At 50.6% G+C, this 22,042-nt stretch overlaps 1 protein-coding gene and 1 long non-coding RNA gene across 4 annotated transcripts in view; one reads left to right on the plus strand and one right to left on the minus strand.

Annotated features, from left to right (window-relative positions):
- LOC147615791 (fatty acid amide hydrolase-like) overlaps positions 1 to 22,042 on the plus strand; it is a 110,481-nt gene that overhangs the window by 26,053 nt on the left and 62,386 nt on the right. For all 3 annotated transcript variants that reach the window (XM_086778399.1, XM_086778401.1, XM_086778400.1), the window contains 6 exons: positions 1,980 to 2,092; positions 2,203 to 2,278; positions 2,420 to 2,491; positions 2,700 to 2,751; positions 2,862 to 2,939; positions 3,160 to 3,243. In XM_086778399.1, the coding sequence (XP_086634525.1) occupies positions 1,980 to 2,092; positions 2,203 to 2,278; positions 2,420 to 2,491; positions 2,700 to 2,751; positions 2,862 to 2,939; positions 3,160 to 3,243 (475 nt within the window). The remainder of the gene's footprint in view (positions 1 to 1,979; positions 2,093 to 2,202; positions 2,279 to 2,419; positions 2,492 to 2,699; positions 2,752 to 2,861; positions 2,940 to 3,159; positions 3,244 to 22,042) is intronic.
- The window catches only part of LOC147615792 (uncharacterized), a 103,076-nt gene that overhangs the window by 19,498 nt on the left and 61,536 nt on the right, over positions 1 to 22,042 (minus strand). Inside the window, exon 4 of the long non-coding RNA XR_015262634.1 lies at positions 1,965 to 2,762. This is a non-coding gene — a long non-coding RNA (uncharacterized LOC147615792). The remainder of the gene's footprint in view (positions 1 to 1,964; positions 2,763 to 22,042) is intronic.

Consider the following 22,042-nt stretch of genomic DNA (forward strand, 5'->3'; position numbering starts at 1 on the left):
GAAATCTTCAATCTGTCATGATCCTTCGCGAAAAAAGTCGTCAAGAGGATGAAGGGAACCATGGGAAAACTTCCCTCATGGTTCGACTTGAGCTGAAATTAGGGTTTTCAGCAAAAAGACCAGAAATTACAACAAATATAAGAGCTGTTTTTTTGAATTTCAGTCATTGGGGGTGTGTGGGAGAGTGAACACCACCTGGAAACACTCTTGGAGTCAATGTCAAGCTCCCCACGCATAAGGATTCCACCACACAAGACAGTGATAGACATGTGAGGCGCTCCTTTTGCTATGTGCCAAAGCTGTGGCTTGGATAGAGAGGATGGCTACTTAGCACTCTTGCCATCCATTCTTGAGGGCTTTGGCCACAAGTGGTTTAGTGAATTTGAGATTGACCACTTTGTGGATTCAGCCACCCTTAGGGATACCTTTTCTCCGCACCTTCCACCCAAGAAATTTCAAGGACCGTGTCCTGCAAGAGCTTGGTCCCTTGGATCTACGACTTGGGGAGAGACCAATGCTGAACTAATGAAAGAACCACCGTGCTGGTGACCCATCATGGTGAGTTCATGGTGTGCCAATGGGTGATGTTGGCACTACCCAAAACAACCTAGCAGAAGATCCGGGAGAGCTTGAGACCAGGCTCTACTTGTAGGAGTTCCAAGATTTAGCAGCCCAACTTTGCCGGCGGCTTTTACTGCACCTTCTTTTGTGAGAAAGGCGGTTGTGAAAACAAAGACTGCTACTATTTAAGGGAATTCCGCCAGCTTCACCAAGAACAATTTCCAACCTCTGCTTCAACTCTGAGGACTCATCATGACACGGCATGCTACACTGCACCATTACCCACTACCCCACCCCACAAACCTGCTATTGCCTCCGCTTACCCTCAGGTCCCCTTCTCCACCAGCATCATACGCTCCCCACCCCTCATTCTGGAGGGCAGGGTGGATAGAGAGGATGGCTACTTAGCACTCTTGCCATCCATTCTTGAGGGCTTTGGCCACAAGTGGTTTAGTGAATTTGAGATTGACCACTTTGTGGATTCAGCCACCCTTAGGGATACCTTTTCTCCGCACCTTCCACCCAAGAAATTTCAAGGACCGTGTCCTGCAAGAGCTTGGTCCCTTGGATCTACGACTTGGGGAGAGACCAATGCTGAACTAATGAAAGAACCACCGTGCTGGTGACCCATCATGGTGAGTTCATGGTGTGCCAATGGGTGATGTTGGCACTACCCAAAACAACCTAGCAGAAGATCCGGGAGAGCTTGAGACCAGGCTCTACTTGTAGGAGTTCCAAGATTTAGCAGCCCAACTTTGCCGGCGGCTTTTACTGCACCTTCTTTTGTGAGAAAGGCGGTTGTGAAAACAAAGACTGCTACTATTTAAGGGAATTCCGCCAGCTTCACCAAGAACAATTTCCAACCTCTGCTTCAACTCTGAGGACTCATCATGACACGGCATGCTACACTGCACCATTACCCACTACCCCACCCCACAAACCTGCTATTGCCTCCGCTTACCCTCAGGTCCCCTTCTCCACCAGCATCATACGCTCCCCACCCCTCATTCTGGAGGGCAGGGCTGGGAGTGGGCACAGGGCAGGGGATAAAGCATGATGTGCAAAGTGCCACTGGCTGCACACATACAAGGAGGCAAAGGAAAAGTGGGGGAGTGGCCCAGCAAGTGTGTAGCACGAGCATTCTTTTTCCCATCACTAGCTACTGTCTTAAAAAAAGTTACAGGAAAGGAATTAAAGGATTGTATACAGATCTCATTCTCCCTGATGAAGTGCCTGTAATGTTGACGGAAATTCATGATTTCTAGTGATATGGACACTTAAGCAGAACAACCACTACACAGCAGATATTGAGAGTTGGTTGCCCATGTTGATTCAACTTGTGTTGAATTTTTACGATTTTTCAAAACAAAGCATCTTGCAACGCTTAAGTCATTGTTTCTTACCTGATTACTTCGCAGGTGCTCGCGAAACCCTCATGATTTAACAAGGTACACAGGAGGCTCCTCATCGGGCTCAGCAGCAATTGTAACTTGTGGCCTCTGTCCTGCAGCTCTAGGAACGGATGATGGAGGTATGTATTTACAGGCTAAAAGCTAATTCACATTTCTATACTCCTCGCATTTCAAAGCTTACAAGAAGAAGAATATGATGGTGCATCAATGCATATGACATGGATTTTAGGCTCCGTACGGATTCCGGCAGCCTTTTGTGGTGGTGTGGGGTTCAAGAGCACCTTTGGACGGATAACTCTTGATGGGTTTGTTTAAATCTTTTCTTTCAATTGTTTGTCTGAGTTTTAAAACTTCTAAGTTGTTCAAAAAAATAAGCAGTGCATTACATCAAAGTGAAGACATCCAGTAAGATCAATTCTAATGTAACATGATGGACTCATTGCCAGGTTGTTGCCAGTTGGGTGTACTATGGAGTCTGTAGGCTCAATTACAGGAACTGTAGAAGATGCCATACTCATGTAAATGTTCTGTTTCTTTCTCCAACATAAAAGATATTAAATTTTTTTCAAGGCGTAAAGGCTTTTCTTGTTCCTTCCAAGGACTGTGGATTATCTTCATTAGAGCAGCACCAGTTTAAAGCGCTGAGCATTGATGCATATGCCTCAGCATCTAGAGTGCTTGTCTCTTCAAATGGCAAAGAGTTTTTAGGCTCTCTACTCTGTGCAGCTATGCAGCAATCTCTGGAACTGAAGAAGGTGACCATTTTGTTTCCAAGCCGGTAACTTACACCTGCATAAATTTCAGCAGAGTTTCAGTCACTGATAACAGGTTTGCAGTAACAGTACCACCTTGAACACTCGGTGTAACAATTTTGACTCTTTATTGCAGCCAAACCTGGGTGTTCCTATCCTTAACGATAATCAGCAGGAACTGATCGGAACTTTGAAGCTTGGAAAGTACTCAGATGTAAGATTTCATAATCTATTTTCCGGCCGTTCCATAGAATTGGAAGAGCTTATGTTATTTTGGTATTTTGAACACCAATCGGTCACAATTTTTAGTCATAGCAAACATGTCTAGAGATCTCAACAGGTTCTAAAAGTTGCTTCTCATTTAGATCATAACTCTTTGTGTGATTTCTCTCATGGTCTTTTTTTCTTATTAGTTAGAATGGGACAATGTGCAGTGGTTTGATGATGTTGCAGATCGTGAGATAGCTAAAATCTGCAACAGGAGCTTGGACAGTCTCACTCAAAAATATGGAGCAAAGGCACGTTACACATACTTCATTTGATGTCCTGCTTTGTTTTTGTTAAAAAAGCAAGGGAAAGCTTTGTAGACTTACTTGCCTGGTGATTATGATATTAAAGGGAAAAATTCCCCAAAAGCATGGACAGTGGAAACCTTATCTGCGAGGCATTGTTTAAATAGATGGATGTTTGGATGCCCCGATTTCCTTTTCTAGCTTCTATTGTCAGAGCTTCATAGACTTAGATCAGGTTAGAGACTTTAACTTCCAAACAACACTTACATGCAGCACATCATGGTAAATGATCCATTTGGTGATGAGATGTAACACCCCAGGGACCATTGGTTGTATACCACTAGTGAGCTAGATGAGATAGTGGTCCGGCCTCCTCTGTTGGTACGTGGAGGGCCTTTGAAGACCTACCAGAGACAGGAGACACATATACAGTAGGTCTTTGTGGTGTGCAAAGGAGGATCACTTAAATTGGCATCGGTATTCCCTGATTTTCCCTTTTGATTTATGCTTAGCTTTCTCTTGAGCATGAGCCTTAAAAGAAGAAGGCATCGATGCAATTAATGTCAAGTTCTCCATTAAAAAAACATGCTCGGAGAGACTGAGCCCGCGCTGCTGATCCTGCCGCCTTCTTCTCTGCCCCTCATCTGCTGCTCCCACCATCTGCTCCTGCCTCTGCTGCTCCCAGATTTCCCTCTGCCACTGCCCCCGCCTCCTCCCCTGCCCTCCGCCTCTGCCTCCGCCTTTGCTGCCCCTGCCTTGTCCCCTGCCTCCTCCCCTGCCTTGCTTCCGCCCCCCGCCGCTTCCTCTTCCTCGCCCTCACCCGCCTCTTCCTCCCCCCGCCGCCTTTTCCCTTCAGTAGCATTCTTTGAATTGGATTCGAGTCGGCTGCCCATCGTTGATTGGCTTTATGGCTTCCGCCACATCCAATCTTTCATCACCCCCACAGGCCGGGAGAATCATCAATTTTTTGCAAGATGAGCTCGCCTCTCTTCAGCACAACATTGACATTGAGGTCCACACCATCCTTATTGTGAGGGTTTATGGCTCCCACCCCTCTCGCTCGCAGGCCCATGAATGGCTTCTAGCAGCTCTCCCTGCGGAGCTGATTGTGCACTTCCAGGATACACGTTTGCTTGATCGAGGCTTCTTCTAGGTGGAATTTTTTTTCCCGGAAGCTACTTCTTAAGTGTTGGCTGGCAGCCCCTTCCCTCTTGGCCCTAGGAAGATTTTCTTCTTTCAGTACCAGGTGGTGGGCTTTGATCCAGTGGCAGAGGATCAGCACCTTACCCTAGTCTCATTGCGGTTCCCTACTCTTCCTAGATCTTATTGGAAGCTCTTAGCTTCCATAGGGGCATCCTTTGGCGAGGTTTTAGAGGTACTGGCCTTTCCGGGCTCTCTCGTCACAGCTTCCGCAATTGTTACCACCACTTCTGATGGTGTACCCTAGGTCTTTGTGCTTGTTCTTGATAAATCGATTACTGATGACCATATCATGCTTTAGAGACCTGACGACTCTCGTTTCCGCCAAAGGATGGAGCTTGCAGGCAGACCTGACCAGTGTCAAATTTATCGTTGACATGGCCACATTGCTAGAGATTGTCCCAGATCGAGAGGCCATGCTAGGAGGCGGCATGGTCCTACCCAGTAGATGCCTTCGGCAGTTGCCCAGACTCCAGTTGTCCCTATGCCCCAACAGACCACACAGTGTTGGGTTATGGTTAGAGATGGCAGGCACCCTCCAACCCGGTACCTGCCCCTTTACCCGCACCCCTAGTGGAGCACCCCAACCCTTATGTAGCTCTTGCCTCACAGGATGTGGATCCTTCTTTGGAGGATGAGGCTCTGCACACAGGATGATTGCACCCTCGAGGATTTTGTTGCGCAATCCCATTGTCATGGTACCTCTCCAGTTTTGAGGACCCAGCCCTGGCTTTTCCCTGGAGTGGGAACGGAGGTAAGGTTTTCATTGTTAGATTTTCCCTTTCTTACCTATGCGAGACGTATCTCCGTCTCTAAAGGGGATCCTTTGTCGACCACAAGATCTGGTCGTTCCTACTCTGAGTCCTTACGAGGATTGTCTGATCGAACATTCAAGGTCTTGGGGATTTTTTCTGCGTCGGCGGAAACAAATTGTCAAAACTCAGCTTCACACTGCAGTTATAGGTGGACCTATGGATGTATTGCTCTTGCAAGAGCATAAATGGGATGCTAGCCAATGTGGGAGATCAGGCAAGCTTCTCTCAGGACACACCTTTTGGTCGCCAACTATTGGTACCAAAGGTGGTGTTTGTATTTTTGTTTTAGCTTTGGTCTTGCCTTTCATCATTGGACATGGTGTCATTTTGCTTCCAAGAGCGCAGTGGATCCTTCTTATGCAGGGTGTTACACGCATTGGTATTCTTAAACTCTCTGCTCCTAACCATAGAGGTGAGAGGATTGTCTTTTGGAAATCTCTCATTATGTTGATGCCTCATGCTGACCATTGGATTATTGGTGGGGATTTTAACATGGTTGAGATGCCAATGGATAAAAGAGGTGGACATGAGAGCTTGGTGCTTCCTCTTGAGGGAGCGTCCTGGAAGAGGTTTATACTCTCCATTCATGGCTGGCATGAGGATAACATTCCGAGGAGACCATCTACTCTTCTTTATTCATGGTCTAACAGGAAAAGGGATGCAAGATGTATTTATGCGCGTTTAGACCGATTTGATGTGGATGATTGGGTGCTTGACAGAGGGGGCCATAATTTTATTGCTGCAAGCACTTCAAAATCAGATCATTGCCCAGTGGTTTTATGCATTAGAGATCCGAGTTGCCATGGATCAGCACCCCGTGTATGCATCCCTGATCATTTGTTCTGAGATGAAGAGCTATCACGTCGGACGATTGATATTTGGAGATCTCATGATTTCTCGCAGGCCTCGCAAAGCCTGGCCTCTGGTCTCTATGATATTAGTGACTTTTATCACATACGTGCCCTTTCCAAGAGGCAAGAGGCCTTGGATTTAGAAAGGGCTATTAGACGTAGACTAGCTGCCTTACAGAAAAAGCACAAGAAACATCCTCATGCTCACTGGGTTGCAGATTCTTTATGTACTGTTAGGGTAGAGCTTCGTCACTCTCTTTAGCACTCTCTTTAGCAACGTGCGGAGTACCGCTACCATGCCCAGGAATCCTTTCGGACCCATATAGGTGGCAGATGCAACAAACATTTCTTTGCTATTCACAACCCATCTCATGCTAGAGATAGTGTCAGGCAGTTTGCAGGATTCACATGGCACTCTTCATTCAGATCCTCTTATGGTTAGACAGCTTAGTAGATTACCACCGATTTCTATCGCCAGCTTCTTAGTGCTAAGCCTCATTCTGACTTGAGGGGCACATGCCACAGAGGAAGGTTTGGAATTTGGATGCCCCTTTTTCTATGCAGGAGTTCAGTCATGCTCTTCATGCCTTACCTCATGGTAAGTGTCCAGGGGAGGATGGCCTCTCCCCTATTTTTTTCATTACTTTTTGGGATGAGATTGGGGTAGAGATCACATCGGCTCTCTCTAGGAGATGTGGGACACTGGTTCTATGCCTTCTTCTCTCAATGAGGGGCTTATCTTCCTTATCCCTAAGAGTGGGGATAAGACATTGATTGGTCAAGCTTCCAGCATCAACTCGAGAGAGACGTTTATCGAACTGACGATCTGCTCCTGCGAGCTCCGCCTCTCCCCCTCCCGCTGCTTCTCGCCCTCTCCCCCCCTCTCCCCCCCGCCTGTCCCCCGCCTTCTCCTCCGTCCTCTCCCCCGCCTCCTTCCTCGCACCCTTCCTCGCCATCTCTCCCCCGCCTTCTGCCTCGAATCCTCCCCCGCCTCCTTCCTCGCATCCTCCCCCGCCTTCTCTCTCTCCCCCCCCCCCGCCTTCTCCTCCTCCGCCTCCTTCCTCGTTTCCTCCCCCGCCATTTCTCCCCCCCCCGCCTCCTTCCTCGCTTCCTTCCCCCGCCATCTCTTCCCCCCACGCCTTCTCTTCCTTCCCCGCCATCTCTTCCTTCCCCCCACGCCTTCGCTTCCTCCCCCCGCCATCTCTTCCTCCCCCCGCCATCTCTTCCCCCCCCCCGCCGTCTCCTCCGCTGCGCGCCTCTCCCCCCCCCCGCCTTCTCCCTCTCCTCCCCTTCCGTCTCGCCCCTCCCCCCACCGCTATCCCCCGCCTCAACTCCCCCCTCCCCCCCCCCCCCCGCCCCGCCCCCGCTATCCTCTAACCGTCCGCCTCTCCGTTTCCTCGTAGGGCTGTGTCCCTCCCGTTGGTGACCCCGGTTTCTGGCCTTTTCCCTATGGAGGACTCCATGGAAGCCGCTCCGACTACCCCTGCCGATTCCGGTCTCCATCTGGAGTTCACAGCTGCAGATCATCAGCTGTTTGTTTCCACAGTATCCGCTCTTGAGGCCTCCTCCTTGGTCTGCAAGATAGTGGGTAGCCGTCCGATGCGGAGAGAGCTTCGCGACTTTCTGCAAGGCAGCCTCGTTGGCGTGCCTGCCAAGATCGTCAGCGTCGATTTTTTGGGACGTGGCTACTACCAGGTGGATTTCGAGTCCCCCCAGGCAGCTCAGATGGTGCTGGCTCGGAGCCCCATTGCTCTCCGCTCATCCCGGGCGTTCCTGGCGCAATGGACTCACGGTTTCGACCCGCTTCTGACCCGCTAGCAGGCGCGACAGGTTTTCCCATCACTATCTGCTTTCCTGGACTCCGTAGGGAGTACTTGCCCCTCTTGTCATCCATTGGCAAGGCGTTCGAGCAAGTGGTGGAGATGCCTCCGACAGCGGCTTCAGTGATAGCTCGGGCAGCAGGACTCCCGGCCATTCGTGTTGTGGTTCCGTCACCGGAGTCCCTCCCGAAGACGATCCTCCTCCCTTGTCTTTCTGGAGGACATCTGATACAGCGCGTGGAGTATTCGGGCCTCCCCGGCCAGTGCTACACCTGTCGGGAGATGGGCCATCTCGCACGCGCCTGGCCCCGCAAGGGGGTTCATCCTTCACGCTCTGCCGCCTCTGGACCCCCAGCAAGAGACACGAGGGGTGGCCATCCACCTCAGAGACCGGACATCCCTGGCTCGTCTCAGCAGGCGCCATCATCTGACGAGCAGGCCCCGGCGGAGGAGGCCGCGCAGACCCAGGAGGCTGGCGGATCGCAGGAGGTTCGCCGGCGGAAACGCCCGGCCCGCAGGGACCGTCTCAGACGCCAGCAGGCAGCACAGGCTGGCGGACAGGCGACTCCGGCTGGCGTCCAGGCACCTACCCGCACTTATGCTCCAGTCAGGGATAGGTGGCCAGCAGGTCCCACCCCGATGGACGAGGATTCAGACTCAGTGCCCGTTGAGGCCGCCGGTGGAGCCCCCCCACGTGGAGACCCCGCTCCCGCCTCCCCCCGCGGGGGGCCCCGCCCCCTCCATGGAGCAGATTTCTGAGGATCCCGGGCCGCACTCTGCGACCCCCGGCTCCTCTTCCCCTCACCCGGAGAGCACTCCTTCCACCCCCCCCTCTCCCCCCCCCTCTCCCCCCCCAGCCCCCCCCCTCCCGCCTCCTCCGGCGGCCCCCCTGACACCTATCCTCTGGTAGATGCCTCTCCATCCTCTCCTCGCTCTCCCCCCTCCTCTCCGCGAGCCCCCATCCCTCCCTCGGCCTCTCCAGGATACTTCGCCAGACCACCCACTGCCCCCGAGCAGCGCAGCTGGGTAGGCCAGAGTTCAGTCTAGCGGCTGTTCCACCGCCACTCCGGGCCGGTGGAGATGGCAATCCTAGCTTCGCCCGCCACAGAGTTCTCTCCAGCCTCCCCTGGGGGGCCCCCGCGAGTGATGGGGCTCCCAGTGGATTACGGTTTTTTCAGGTGCCTCCAGCTGGATGCAGGCCCGTTCGAGACACTGGTCGCGCCCTTGCGAGTTTGCGTGGTGTGCCATCCCTCTCCTTCTCCTTCAGTGGTGAGCAGCATGGTGGCCTTCTCCTTTCCTCTCAGTGTTGCCCCAGACACAGCATGGGATTGCAACTCTGTAGAGGAAGTTTTGCGTGATCAGATACTGGAGTTTTCTCACCACTTCAGTGACTTGGGGCTCACGGACCTATTGCAAACCCGACTACACTCAGCCCGCATGAGCTTGTTTGGTATAGGAGATTGGCGGGCGGATCCGGTCCACACCTCAGTTGAGGCGGTGCTACTGATTCTCCTCCATGCCGCCCCGAGGGTGCAGCCTACCTTTAGATACATATATGCAGAGGATTGGTCTCACGCCTATGCCCTGGACAGGGCGAAGGCGGAGTGGGGCTGGACACAGAGACAGGTCACCCTTTTTTTGGAGAGACTTCGCACCCGGACAGACAGTGACTATTCTCCCTCCAAGCCGGCGCCCAAGACTCACAGAGTGGAGGGCAGATCATCCGGGCCGGCTGAGAGGGGTGAGCCAGTGGCGGCTGCTTCACTTGCCATAGCTCATCCATGAGGATCCTCTCATGGAACATCCAGGGTCTCGGTGGACATCGCTGCTACATTGGTCGGGGCAGACTTCGCCAGGAGATCCAAAGGGCTCTCGTTGGAGGACCCATAGATATCCTTTTCATCCAGGAACACCACCTTTCTGCCGGGCGTACCCGCACCTGCGGGAAGATCTTGCCAGGCAGGAGTCACACTTTTTGGTTACCGGCATATGGCTCCCGGGGGAACCAGGGTGGAGTATGCATCTCAGTCAGCGAGCAGCTTCTATCCGAGGTTGTGGATTCTGGCACTCTGGTCCAGGGTCGAGCACAGTGGATCATCCTTCGGGTTGGGGAAGACCGCATTGGCTTCCTCAACTTCTACGCCCCTAATGGGACGACCGGGAGAGCCGAGTTCTGGAGCACCATTAGGCAGTCCGTCCCCATGGCAGACCATTGGTGCCTAGGGGGGGATTGCAACATGCTGGAGGATGCAGAGGACAGGATGGGGGGCAGCCAGGAGACCATTCATGGGCCGGAGCTCGCTGCCTGGGAGGAACTAGTGCTGCAGGTGAGAGGCCAGGATCCGTGGACTCTCTCAGAGTTTGGCAGGTTGCAGGGGAGTTTATCTTTCTCGCGATCGGATAGACGGGCCACGGGAGTTAACCTTTCCCGCATCGACAGGTTTTACATTGATGAGTGGGCTTGTGATAGAGGTGGCACTGTGGGCATACTTGCAGGCTCCTCGTTTTCAGACCACTTTCCAGTGCTTCTCCAGATCGAGGACCCTATGAGAGGAGAGCGAGGCCAGAGCGTCCGGATTCCAGATTGTCTCATAGAGGAGCCCGAGATTGCGACCAGAGTTGAGCAGGTCTGGCAGGAGCTGCAGTTCAGGAGAGGATCGGCAGCCAGCGATCTTGCCAGGGGCTTGCAGGAGATCAGTAGGATGCTCAGACAGGCTGCCCTGGACCGTCTGGAGGCCTTCAGAGAGCACGAGAGGAGCCTGCGGAGGAGTCTAGCGTCCCTTCAGAGACTCTAGGAGAGGGATCCTACGAGCCCTTGGATCTCAGAGCAGATGGAGTCAGCTCGCACAGAGATCAGATCCATCGAGGAGAGGAGGGTGGAGTTCCGATTCCATGCTCGGGCTTCTTTTTGGACACAGGCTGGAGACAGAGTGACTCGAGATTTCTTTGAGGCGACAGGGCCTCGCTTCAGACGAGAGGGTCTCAGGCGTCTTCAACAGGCTGATGGCCAGGTTGTGGTGGATCCCCCCAGGGTTCGGGCGATAGCCACAGATTTCTACAGGGATCTGCTCTCTGCTGAGCCAGCAGATGACAGGGTGAGAGAGGCTCGGGAGGCAGTCTGGAGCTTCACGAGACCGGTTGTGCCGGCTTGCCTCTAGAGGCTCAGGAGAGGAGACTCAGCGGGATGAGGGGCAGAGAGTTGATGAGACAGGACATTGAGGCGGCCATCCCCCGAGAGTGGCGGACCCCAGTACAGGACCCTCCACCTCCAAAGTGGATGGGCGTCTTTACTCGGCATGAGATCCTTCTAGCGGTCTGCGGCACAGCAGAGAGAGTCGCCCCACTCACTTTCGAGGTGGGAGAGGGTGGCCAGCTTCAGAGGACACGACTAGATTTGGATGAGCTCCAAGGTTGTATTTTTCAGAGGGTGCGGGTGGTCGGCTTTCATCAGAGACAGTGGCATGTAGACCCCTCACCGGCCTCGATAGGGGAGGACTGTTCTTGGAGATTATGGGCTTGGGACAGCAGGCCTCTTATTCGCCTTCAGTGGGATCCAGGTGAGCGGTTTTGGCGAGATCCCTACTCGGCCCCTACCAGCCCAGGCATCCCCTTTTTTCAGTACACAGCCAGGCTGGGGCGGCGGATTCAGAGGCACAGGATAGCGGGCACCCAGCGTGGGGGCCTGGCTAGCTTTTGGCAGACACCCAGCGTCCTGCCCTCGGTGCGGCCATGCACAGGAGTCGCAGCGGCATTGCTTATGGGATTGCCCACAGGCACAGCAGGTCTGGCAGCGCGCTCTCAGGATGGTTTTTGCAGGCTCGCCAGGTGAGATGATGGTGACGTGGGGTGCGGTGGCTTGGGCCACGGACAGCGGCCCGGCCCTTGGATATGAGGACGTCCCTGGCAGTGCGACCATCCAGGTCTCTGACAGGGCGATGGCGGTGGTTCCGACGCCAGACTTCTCTTCGGCAGTCTCCCAAGAGGGGGACGGGCACAGATGGGAGATGATCAGCAGCATGACGGCTTGGCACATATGGAGAGCCCGATGCAAGGAGGCCATTGACCGCCAGGTGACTCCACCGACGGAGGTCATACAGGCCCTCTGGGTGGACATCATTCACACCTTGAGAGGACACGGGGAAACTTCAGGGCGACTCGGATCGCATGAGAGGTCGCCGCAAGGCTTTCCTCCGCACTTGGCAGCCTGGCCCTTTCCTCATCGCGAGGGGCGAGGATGTCACTTGGCACTATAGGCCTCCAGTTTGGCTCTTCTCACCTCCCACATGTACTACTAGGTAGCCCCCCCCAGAGAGCGGCCAGCCCCACGGGGGTGGAGCTCAGGTGTTCACTGTGGGTTTTTTTTTATCCCTCCTTGTGAGGTGAGCTTTGTAGCCTTATGGCGTTTTCTCATTAACTAATAGAAGGATCGTTTTTCCCAAAAAAAAAAAAAAAAGACATTGATTGGTCAGTGGAGACCTATCACCTTACTTGGGGATAAGACGTTGATTGGTCAGTGGAGACCTATCACCTTACTTGGGACTGCATATAAGATTCTGGCTAAGGCAGTGAGCATTAGATTACAACCAATTTTGCAAGATGTCATTCATGATACTCAAAATGGATTCTTACACGAAAGGAGCATCTTTGATAACATTTTCTCATTTTGGGAGGCTATGGAATGGGCCAGAGCGAGTAATCAGCGTTTAGCCATTCTGCTTTTGGATTTTGAGAAGGCATATGATAGAGTGGATTGGGACTTCCTTGATGGTACTCTTAGCCATATGGGTTTCTCTCAGAGATGGATAAGGGGAGTTTCATGCATGTATCGTGATGCCCACAGTAGTGTGCTCGCTTGCGGTGATAGAGGAGAGCGGTTTCAGATCTCTCACTCAATACGGTAGGGTTGCCCTTTAGCCCCATTATTATATATCATAGATATAGAGGCCATGAGCATCTTCCTCTGCTCCACTGCTGGTATTTCTAGATTGAGGTTGCCTCTTCATAGTCAAGAGGAGCTGGCTGACTCTAAGTTAGCTGATGACACAGCCATGTTCTCGGAGGCCTCACACACATGTTTATGTTCCTTCCGGGTGGCACTGGAAGAGTTTTGTTTGGCAGCAGGGGCACCATTAATTGGCACAAATCTGTTGGTTTTTGGATTAGCGACTCGCCGAGAGTTGCTCGGGGTGCAGAGCTTGGTTTTACTTGGACTAGTAGAGGATGCACTGCTAGATATTTGGGATGCCAAGTTTGGGTTGATATTTCTCCTGTGCAGTAGTTTGCTCCAGTACTTATGAGTATCCTGAAGAAGCTTCTTCATTGGAGCTCTAGGGATTAGATTTAGCCTCTAGAGCATTGGTGGCTAATCAGGTATTGCTTGTTAGAAGTCATCTCCTGTCTAGTTTTATACACCAGGGCCTCTGTTGTGGGTGTGCCCGCCCTTAGTAGGTGTTTTCTCATTTTTCCCCACTCTCCGTATTTTTCCCCTATTTTTTCCCATTTTTCTATGGCTTGGGTGGCTTCCGTGTGTTGGCAGGAGGGCCTTTATGCTGGCCGACTGAACCTTCATGTACCCAACCACATTTCTGTTCTGGCCGACTCAGTTTAGCTGGCCGACTGGAGGCTTTTGCTGGTCGTGGAGGTTCAGGGCCAGTCGGCTGCTTGTAGCACAGGCCGACTGGTATATGGGGCCATATAAATAGGCCCCCAGCCCCCCATTCCATTTTGTACCTTTTCCGGGATCTTCTTGTGTATATAGAGCAGAGTTACACGCCTCTACCTCTCTATCTCTTGTGCTGTTATTTTTCTGCACTGCATTTTGCTCTTGTGTTCCCAGATCTGGTCATCATCTCCACTGCGTATTCTGACATGGTATCAGAGCCTAGGCTCTAGATAGTTCTTGGGATTTGTGTGAGCAAGAGGGGGACTGTTGTGTTGCTGATTGGTGGACCGTACGGAACTGTTCGGGAAGAGGAGAAGCAAGAGGACGGTGGGCTGATTTGCTGGACAACCACTTGGAGGTGTTAGTTCTTCTTTGTTCCCACCCACCCACCCTTTTCAGAGTACATCCCCGCAATGGCAGATCTGTTTGAGATGGCCGAGAGGCATGTGAAGATCCCGACACTCCCCACGTTCCCAGTGGACCGTCAGTTGGACGGGAACAACTACGGCATATGGAAGGTTATGATGGAATCTGTTCTGGAGTCTTACGACCTCGCTGATTTTGTCGTTGTTGGGGTTCCACGGCTGGAAGTAGAGGAAGGGGAGTTACCGTCGATCCGAAAGGACCGGGAGGCTCAGACACAGATGTGGGATCGTGTCAACGCCAAGGTCCGTTCGTTTATCTTTCTCAACTGCACACCGCAGGTAATCAATCATGTAAAGCATATGACGCTGGCCAGAGGTATATGGCAGCATTTGGCTTCCTTTACAACAGGGTATCGCCCATGAAGAGGATTTCCTTGGAAGTACAGATGCGGGTTATGAGCCCTGCAAAGTCGTCAACGATGCGGGAGCATATTAACAAGCTGCAGGCTCTTCAGCAAGAAGTTCTTCAGGCTGGGAAGGAGATATCGTCAGAGGACATGGCCATAACGTTGCTGTCACATTTGCCCTCTTCGTACTCAGCATTTTACTCGTATTTGATTACCAGTGGTGGCAAGCTCAGCACCATCACGTGGGAGGAGCTTGTGCCCATGGTTCTGGACCAGGAGGAACGATTCACGAACCCTCCTCAGGGTGGAGGTTCGGAGGCCTTAACTGGCCAACGGTCGAAAGGCCGTAACACGGGCAGGCAAAGGGAAGGCTTCATCGGAGAAGTCTTCTGAGAAGAAGTCCATAACTGACCGCGAGAAACTAAAGGCAGAGAGGACCTGTAATGATTGTGGCGAGAAAGGCCACTATTGGAGGCAGTGTCCCAACAAGCGGAAGACCGAGAAGGATGAAGATTCCTCAGCAGCAATCATGAAGACTCCGGCTTTTGTGCACCTGGAGGTGGTGGACACCGATGTTTCATTTTCTTCAGGCAGGGAGGAGATTGGAGGACTCTCCGCAACGGATACTCGGGAATGGATTCTAGACAGTGGTGCTTCCAAGCACATGACTCCTTCCTGTACTAATTTACTGCAGGTGTTCTGGTCACATTCTTAATGGGGATACGTCCACTATCCCAGTTCATAGTGAGGGCAGGATGGAGATAGTTCCCGATGGTAGAGGGGAGAAGCATTCCTCCCAAGTGTTGTATGTTCCATCACTTGGTTTTCATCTGTTGTCAGTGCATCAGGTTTGCAAGACTGGCGTATGGGTGGAGTTTGATGAGCATTATTTGCTCTCTGGGACAAAGCAACAGGCCAGGTAGTTTGGGAAGGCGGAGTGGAGAATGGAGTTTACAAGCTTTCAGCATTCTCTCTCCCAGGTCCTCAAGTTTGTGATGAGTGGCAGTCTGGTAATGGCCACTTAAGTGTGGATACGCTGTAGGTACAGGCTTTCTGCACTCTCTCTCCCAGGTCCTCAGGTTTGTGATGAGTGGCAGTCTGGTAATGGCCACTTAAGTGTGGATACGCTGCAGGTACAGGCTTTCCGGGACCAGATGGTGGATAGCTTGCCAGTAGATGGCAGCAGTTGGCAGGAACTCTCCAGTACTGATGTTGGTGGTTCTTGTGTTTGTCAGTCAGAGGAAACTGAACAGGTAACGTATGCTCTGATGTCTTGTAGTATTCGGGACAAAGAAACTCCTGTAGATGAGGATGTTCTTTCCACGGGGACCTTTCGGAAAGCCAGGCTGGTGGCAGTTGATTACTTGCAGAAGGAGGTGCATACTCCAGGCTTTGTGGCTCCGGATTCAGAGGGGGTGGTTGACAGGTTTCAGAAGGCCTTGCATGGTCTTCAGCAGGTTTCCAAGACTTGTTTTTGCACCGTGACATGTGTTGATCCTTGTGAGCAGTGTGATGCCTCTTTGACTCAGAAGTAGAATGGTTCATTGATCTGGTTGATGGGGACACCAAATTGGACGGGAGCTTCCTGATGAGGCAGTTGAGCTCATGGTTGTGGATGACTCTTTGGGAGACAGGATTGTGTTTCCTGTGGTTTCTGCGGCATGTGAAGGATCATGGACTCTTGTACACAGGAGGGGGATTATTGGATGGAGTCCGACTCCACGGTTGGAGTGACTCAGTTTGGGGAGGAGATCCGGACACGAGGAGATCTACTTCAGGCCCAGAGAGAGACAGTCATCTTTTGCCTTGTCGAGGACAGAGGCAGAGTACCGGGCTGTTTGTGATGCTGCTTGTGAGGTGGTAAGGATGCAGAGGTTGTATTGCAGGTTTGGGCTTCCACTGAAGGAACCCATGGTCATCCAGAGGCACTTTGTTCGTGAACAAATCGTTGCTGATGACATCTTGCTAGAGTTCTGTTCGACGGAGGACAGTACGGCGGACCTCTTCACGAAGTCGCTAACTCAGGATTTGCTCAGGCGGCACCCCAACTCCCTGTGGTTGGTTTCACAACCAAGAGCTGAGGGGGGTGTTAGAAGTCATCTCCTGTCTAGTTTTATACACCAGGGCCTCTGTTGTGGGTGTGCCCGCCCTTATTAGGTGTTTTCTCATTTTTCCCCACTCTCCGTATTTTTCCCCTATTTTTCCCCATTTTTCTATGGCTTGGGTGGCTTCCGTGTGTTGGCAGGAGGGCCTTTATGGTGGCCGACTGAACCTTCATGTACCCGACCACATTTCTGTTCTGGCCGACTCAGTTTAGTTGGCCGACTGGAGGCTTGTGCTGGTCGTGGAGGTTCAGGGCCAGTCGGCTGCCTGTAGCACAGGCCGACTGGTATATGGGGCCATATAAATAGGCCCCCAGCCCCCCATTCCATTTTGTACCTTTTCCAGGATCTTCTTGTGTATATAGAGCAGAGTTACACGCCTCTACCTCTCTATCTCTTGTGCTGTTATTTTTCTGCACTGCGTTTTGCTCTTGTGTTCCGAGATGTCGTCATCATCTCCGCTGCGTATTCTGACATTGCTTGCCTCGGCTTGGTTTATTGCCTCTTGTTGGTGCTTCTCTCGTGTGTGGATTGATCAATTGCGGAGGTTGATCTGGCAATTTTCTTTGGCCGGTCTGGATGGCACCACAGACACATGCCAGGGTAGCTTGGCTTGCAGTTATTCAGTCCAGACGAGAGGGGGGGCTGAATATTATTGATCCGGATGTTCAATGCAAGGCGTTGCTTTGCAAACTTGTGGTCAAAGATTTCCTACCTAGCACTGAGCCTCGGAAGGATTTTTTCTTGTCTCAGATTTCCGGATGTACACCAAAGATTGGTTGGCCAATACACGGTTTTTGTTCACAGAGGTTGACATCAAGGCACTATCTTCCCCTCTTACTGCAGCCATTGTTAGAGCATGGAGAAGCATAAGACCATTCTTGCGACGAAGGCTTCCTAGGTCTTTGGATGAGGCTGACCAACAACCTATTATGTGGAACAAGTTCATTAGGGATGAGGCCGGTCGGCCACTTGGTGCATCTTGTTACATGCAATGGTCAGGATGGGAGAGATGTGCATACACAGTTCTTGCTTGGAAGACCTTTAAGAGTCTTCCTGTGGATTGGAGAGCTACATCCATTCAACATCTTAGGGACTCTCGCATACATATCGATCAGATTGATTTAGCTATACCGCATGAGTGGCTCTCTGGGACCTTTCATGGAGATTATCATCCGAGTTGACTGGGAGTCTTTTCGAGGATAGGCATACCTCTACAGGTCATTGCTCTCTCGGGCGAGGAGGCTACAGATTGCATCATCTATTCTATCAAGCCTGGAGGGAGATTGAGGAGATGTAGCATGGAGGGGATCATCCTAGATACTAGGCATAGTCTAGTGAGGATTGTTGGTTGTTCGGGGAAGTAGTGGTTCATTGATCCTTCTCCTCAGATAGTGACTCATGGCTCTTGGTGTTTGTGGCTATATGGTGGCAGTCCTGTCAGATATCTCTAGTGGGATCCAGGTGAGTGGGAGTGGATTGATGCCTTCGATCCATTGAAAAGCCTTCCCTTTGTCAGTTTCATGGTCCGGAATGCCAAGCTTCTCATCACTCAACAGATGCATAGGATCCCTACTCTCAGGACTCATTGGGAGAGTTATGATATCTCTCCAGTGATACAGCGCAGATATTGGCATAGACTTTGGCATTCATACAGAAGGAGCTAGATCTCTCATTTCTTTTGGTTATTTTTACATGGTGGTCTCCCCACCAATCAGTGGAGATTGGTTTTCGGTGTAGCACCTACCTGCCCAAGATGTGCTGCAAATTCTAAGATTGTACAGCATTGTTTATGCGGATGCAGCACTGCACATCATATTTAGGGTTCTATAGCCCAACTTATGGGCAAATTGAGTGGCTGCGCCATGCATGTAACTTGGGGGGAAGTTGCTTGGCTTTCCCAATCTGGTCCGCAACTTTCCTATGAAGGCAGTAATACAGACTCTGCTATTTTCAGAGGTATTGCTCGACATGGTTGATTGTAGGATGTCCCTCACTTTGATTATACACCCCCTAGACACAGAATTGACACCAGTTGGGAGATTGTTGCTAGTATTACAGTATGGCAGATCTGGAGAGCTAGATGCACGGAGGCTATTGAGGGTGTCCATATTTTTTACTCTTAGTGCATTAGTACTATGTGGGGTGATATCATCCATACTCTCATGGCTACTTGAGCTCGTATTCAGGGGTCCTCTCGTTCCGCGCAGGCAAAGCGCGTTGTATTTATGTGGGAGCAGGACCATGGCATTTTCTTTTCCTCTAGTCCCACAGGTCTCTCATGGCATCATGATGCTCCTCAGTGGTTGAGATCACTTTACATATTGGGGTGTTTCTATTCTATTCCGGCTTATAGCCTTGATTGCTATATGCTTTTTAATACTTAATAGAAGTCTCTTTCGTGAAAAAGAAGAAGAAGAAGAAGGCATCTTAGAGCTTTTACAACTGTGATTAACTGCTTAATTATACTATCTAATCCTCATCAGAGAAATACTCCCTCTTGAATGAGATAGGCTGAAAACAAAGCAACTTAGAGGATGCAATTGGATGCCCAAATGAGAGGGGTTTTGTAAAGAAATGAGAAAATATGAAATAGAAACTTCCTAATGCTTAGTTTGAACTCTCATTGATCCAAAAAACCCAAGATGATTAGCTAGTACTAATCTTCTACTAATTACTGTTAATAGAAACTGAGAGAGAGCTTGGATCTCACCAATGTGTGGATATGAAGCTTCAAGAATTGATGAGTGTGCTTCTCTTGAATCTAATTCGAAAGCCCTAAGAGGTTTTTACTCCTCTTTAACCACACAACGATTTTGTGATTTCTTCACAAGCAGTTAGCACTGAAAACTCGTTCAATTTGGTGACGTTTTCTCCAAATTGGTTGAAGCCCTATGTTGAAAGTTGAGGACCTTAGCTACATGCCTATGTGCTTGAATCACAGTAGAAAGCCATGAAGAAGATCTCAGGTGATTAAAGGAAGGGGGTGCGTAAAACTTCTTTTAAACTTGTTGTTCTCTCTCTCTCTCTCTCATCATTTCACCCCAAGAAGCCTTAATGTTTTCCAATTTGATCAAAACATAAAACTTCTTTCAAACTTATTGTACTCTCTCTCTCTATCTCTCCCTCTCTCTCTCTCTCTATCTCTCCCTCTCTCTCTCTCTCTCTTTCTTTGTTTTTAGTCTCTCTAAGTCAATCTCTCTCTCTCTCTCTCTCTCTCTCTCTCTCTCTCTCTCTCTCTCTCTCTCTCGTGGTCGTTGTACTGCATACTATGAGATACGTGGTCGTTTCCACTGTTTATTCAGAGAGGGTTTTGGACCACTTTCCAGAGTCATGGGGTACCAGGACCAGAGGTGTTTGGGATTGTTCTTGCTGGAGCTGCGGAGACATAGAGATAGCATGCTTAGGCGCACAGAGAGCCAGACTCAGAGGCACATTACAGATTTCTTTAGTCCAGCCATCACTGCGCCAGATGGACCACAGCAGAGCAGGACATGGATACCGCCCACACCAGGGGTACACTGATTGATCGTGCGACTGAGCTTGGGTGGTTCAGACGCCCACGACTACGGAGGAGGGCATCCCAGCATAGACGGAGGTTGCAGCGGCAAATTCGGATTATTCTTGCGAGGCATGCCAGACACCCAGTCAGGGTGTTGACCACAGAGGATATATCTTGAGGAGATCCGCCAGTGTCCGATGCGGCACACATTATGAGATGGAGGCACCTCCATAGTGTACCCCTCCGTCCCACATGATATTGTATCCCCTCACTATATTCCACTCACCTCCATAGCGTACCCTCCCCTCACTATATTCCAGTTCCAGTTTCATTTTCTAGGTGCCAGTAGTATCATCTTTATTTTTCATTTTCTAGGTTTTTTTTATCCAGACATTGTATCAGATCCACCATGATGTAACTTTTGGTCTCATAGGTCATTATGGCCTTTTGAAGACATTAATATAACATTTCATTTCATTTCATTTCTCTCTCTCGGAGTCTCTCTCTCGCTCTCTCTCTCTCTCTCTCTCGGAGTCCTAGTGTGGTCCTAGTGTGTGTGGTCCTAGAGTCCTAGGAGTGTCCTACAGTTGTGTGAGTGTGAAGAAGTCTTGAGGCCACTTGTGCCACCTCATGTGGTAGGTGGGATTCCTCCCCCCCTAGATTATAGGATCTAGATTCTCACCCCTAGATTATAGGATCTAGATTCCTCTATGTGTGACCTCATCCATGAGGTGTCAGTGTGGGAAGATAAGGCTTGCCCAGCCTATAAAAGAGACTCTTGTACTTGCTATCAATTAATTACCATCAGCTATTGTGCCTCCTACTGCTCTCACTCCCTATCCATGTTTCAACATGGTATTAGAGCCATGCCCTCTCTCTCTTTCTCTAAGTGCAAGAGAGATGCTCTTTCCTTAACCTCACCATCGTCTCCTTCTTCCTCCCTTCTCCGTTCTACTTGCTTCCCAGCTTCCATGCAATTGCTGCCCATCCTCAGCGCAATCCTCTTCACCATTTCCAGCTGCTAATTTCTGCGTGGAGATTTCAGTCCATCGTCCTGCGTGAAGAAGACCTGCAGTTGTGGATAAGCTGCTGCGTGGAGAAGCTACTGCGTAGACAAGCTGATGCATGAAGAAGCTTCTGCTGTTCATTGCCTGCATAGAGAAGCTGCCTGCATTCTATGAAGAGAAGGTGTTGAATTGGTTGATGTTTACGAAGAGAAGTTGCTGATTGTCATTCCCCTGCGCACCTCCCTCCTCGTCAGCTCGTGAGCTCGCCACCATGCTGCCCAACAAGCCGTCATTCAACTCCAGCCAACAGGCCGCCATTCATTTGCTGCATGTCGCCCTGTAGTTCTGCTGCCTCTGTTCAGTTGGTGAAAGACTCCTTCAGGCCTTCATTTATCTGATTCAGGCCACCATCCATTTCTGAATAAGGTCGCACCTTTCCTGTTTTGCTGCACATCATTGCTATGTGCTGTTGTTCGTGAGCTAGCTGCTTCCCGACCTGATTTTCAGGAGATACATGTCGACATTCTGCCCACGCTTCACACTTCATTCCTCTCCTGTGTACTATTCAAGATCATTTTCTGTTTTTGGATAATACGTGGCTGCCATACTGAGATCTACGTACACATTTCTTCCACCTCAGACTATCAAGAAGAATGCTGATTTCAGCCTTCAGAAGCATAACATTGTAAGGGATTTAGACACTGGCTGTAATAACAGCTAAGACCTTCCCACCAATGGATAGCATAAAAATCTCCTCGTTCATCGAGAAATTCTCAGGGAGCAATTTCCCAACTTGGCAGACGAAACTCCGGCTTCTTCTTATGCGAGAAGGCATATGGAATATCACCAATGGCAAAGAGCCAAAACCCAAAAGTGATGATGCTAGAATCAGTCGGTGGGAGAACCAAAATGATAAAGCAATGGCTATCATTGGCCTAGCTTTAGCTGACAACCTTATCCACCATGTGGATTTTGATAGGACTGCAAATGACGTTTGGGAAAAATTAGAGAATTTGTTTGGGAATAAGATCAATAATTCCAAAGTCTTTCTCAAACAAAAACTCTTCAAGCTCA

The sequence above is a fragment of the Cibotium barometz genome, chromosome 39 (genome assembly GCF_041138505.1).
Source record: "Cibotium barometz isolate CiBa-2024 chromosome 39, ASM4113850v1, whole genome shotgun sequence".
NCBI classification, from domain to species: Eukaryota; Viridiplantae; Streptophyta; class Polypodiopsida; order Cyatheales; family Cibotiaceae; genus Cibotium; species Cibotium barometz.